This window comes from Palaemon carinicauda, chromosome 8 (assembly GCF_036898095.1).
Source record: "Palaemon carinicauda isolate YSFRI2023 chromosome 8, ASM3689809v2, whole genome shotgun sequence".
Taxonomy (NCBI): domain Eukaryota; kingdom Metazoa; phylum Arthropoda; class Malacostraca; order Decapoda; family Palaemonidae; genus Palaemon; species Palaemon carinicauda.
The window spans coordinates 173,555,236-173,557,735 of NC_090732.1; the positions used below are offsets into that span (position 1 = coordinate 173,555,236).

General features: G+C 44.2%; 1 protein-coding gene across 1 annotated transcript in view; it reads left to right on the top strand.

The window, feature by feature from the left end:
• Nucleotides 1-1,664: 1,664 nt before the first annotated feature.
• Nucleotides 1,665-2,500, top strand: part of LOC137645573 (uncharacterized protein Mb2952c-like) — a 909-nt gene continuing 73 nt past the window's right edge. The window contains exons 1-2 of the mRNA XM_068378373.1: nucleotides 1,665-1,915; nucleotides 1,979-2,500. The exon at nucleotides 1,979-2,500 is cut by the window's right edge and continues 73 nt beyond it. Of these exons, the coding sequence (XP_068234474.1) occupies nucleotides 1,665-1,915; nucleotides 1,979-2,500 (773 nt within the window). The remainder of the gene's footprint in view (nucleotides 1,916-1,978) is intronic.

The following is a 2,500-nucleotide window of genomic DNA, read 5'->3' on the forward strand; positions in this document are numbered from 1 at the left end:
ATTAGATAGAATTTAGTCTTTTTTACTCTAAATTTTTAATGAGTTTATCTAAAGTTTTTTCTTTGGATGAGATAGAATTTAATTTTGTTTCTTTTAATTTAATAACAAGTTTATTTCGAGATTTATTTTTGGATGAGACAAAAATTATTACTGTTTCTTTTAAATTGCTATTGAATTTATTTGAGGTGTTTTTGGATTAGATAGAATCTATTCTTTTTTTCTTTAAATTTTTATCGAATTTATTATAAGCTTTTTTCTTTGGATTAGATAGAATTTAGTCGTGTTTTTCTTTCAAATTGTTAATGTTTTAGTTGTTCATTATTTCTCTTGTCGTTTATCTATTTCCTTATTTCCTTTCCTAAATGAGCCATTTTTCCCTTATAGCATCCTACATTTCCAACTAGGGTTGTAGCTTAGATGACAACAACAACAACAACAACAACAACAACAACAACTAATAATAATAATAATAATAATAATAATAATAATAATAATAATAATAATAATAATAATAATAATAATAATATCTCATACTAACACAGTCCTGAAAACGCCGCCTATTAATTTCCAGTTAATAAGATTTCCTAAGTAATAACTTTGAAAGGACAAATGACACCTTTCTTCAGTTAATATATATATATATATATATATATATATATATAAGTATATATATGTATATGTGTATATATATGTATATATATGTATATGTATATTATACATATATATATATATATATATATAGAGAGAGAGAGAGAGAGAGAGAGAGAGAGAGAGAGAGAGAGAAATGACCACCACCTCCAAAGTTCATTAATCTGAAATTAGCTCGACCAACTGAAAAAGAGATAACCCAAAATGAAAATCTAGACCTGATCTCGGGGGAATCTCTCTTGGCCAGATTAAGAGAGAAATCAAATTGAAGGTCTTTAGGAATTTCAATGAAGCGAAGGCAATTGATTTAGGCGATTCATTCCCAGGGTAGGTTATGGTGGCCGATGTGGTAACGTCCCTGTCTGGTGAACGCCAGACTGGGGCTCAAGTCGTAAGTTCCTTTGGTCGCTGCAAGCTCACCGTCCTTGTGAACTAAAGATGGTGGATTTAGGAGTCTATATGTCTATCTGCTGAGTCCTCAGCAGCCATTGCCTGGCTCTCCTTGGTCCTAATTTGGGTGGAGAGGGGGGCTTGGGCGTTGATCATATGTATATATGGTCAGTTTCTAGGGCATTGCCCTGCTTGATAGGGCATTGTCACTGCCCTTTACTTCTGCCATTCATGAGCGGCCTTTAAACCTTTAAAATCGGTCCGGTCACGCTCCAGTCTCGGTTCGCTCTCAGTTCGGTCTAGGTACTGGGGTGTTCACACCTTCGGCTCGCTCTCGGTCTGATCAGTGTCTTAGCAAAATTATCAAAATAAGGAAATGCGTAATTGTATAGGAATAATATTCAGTGATACTAGGAAATGTATTTACACAGTGAAAATTAGACTGTTAATTTACATATTTATTTTTTCCATCATGACCGGAGCGAGACTGGAGCGAGAGTGGACCAGATGCCATTGTGAATGCTTCCATTTGAAATCATGTAACAATATTTGACCGGACTGTAACTGGAGCGAATGCGGAGCACGACCAGACCTTGACTGAGGCGAGAGTGGAGCACGACCGGACCATGACTGGAGCTAGAGCGGAACGCGACCGGATTGTGACTGGAGCGAGAGCAGAGTGCGACCAGACTGTGACTGGAGCGAAAGCGGAGCGCAACCGGACAGTGACTGGAGCAAGAGCAGAGCACGACCGGACAGTGACTGGAGCGAGAGCGGAGCGCGACCGAACCGTGACTGGAGCGAGAACGGAGTGCGACTGGACTGTGACTGAAGCGAGAGCGGAACGCATCCGGACCGTGACGAGCGAGAGCGGAGCGTGACAGGACCTTGACTGGAGCGAGTGCGGAGCATTACCAGACTCTGACTGGAGCGAGAACAGAGCGCGACCAGACTGTGACTGGAATGAGAGCGGAGCGCGACAGGACCGTCACTGGAGGGAGAGCGAGCATTACCAGACTGTGACTGGAGTAAAAGCGGAGCACGACCGGACACTGACTGAGGCGAGAGTGGAGCACGACCAGACCATGGCTGGAGCGAGAGCGAAGCGCAACCGGGCCATGACTGGAGCAAGAGTGCAGCGCAACGAGACCGTAACTGAAGCGAGAGCGGAGCGCGACCGGAATGCGACTGGAGCGAGAGCAGACCGCAACCGGGCCATGACTGGAGCAAGTGTGGAGCCCGACCGGACCGTGACTGGAGCGAGAGCAGAGCTCGACCGGACCGTGACTGGAGCGAGAGCGGAGCATTACCAGTCTCTGACTGGAGCGAGAGCGGAGCGCGACCGAACCGGGACTGGAGCGAGAGTGGAGCTCGACTGGAACGTGACTGGAGCTAGAGCGGAGCTCGGTCGGACCGTGACTGGAGCGAGAGCGGCGCGTTATCGGACCGTGACTGGAGCGAG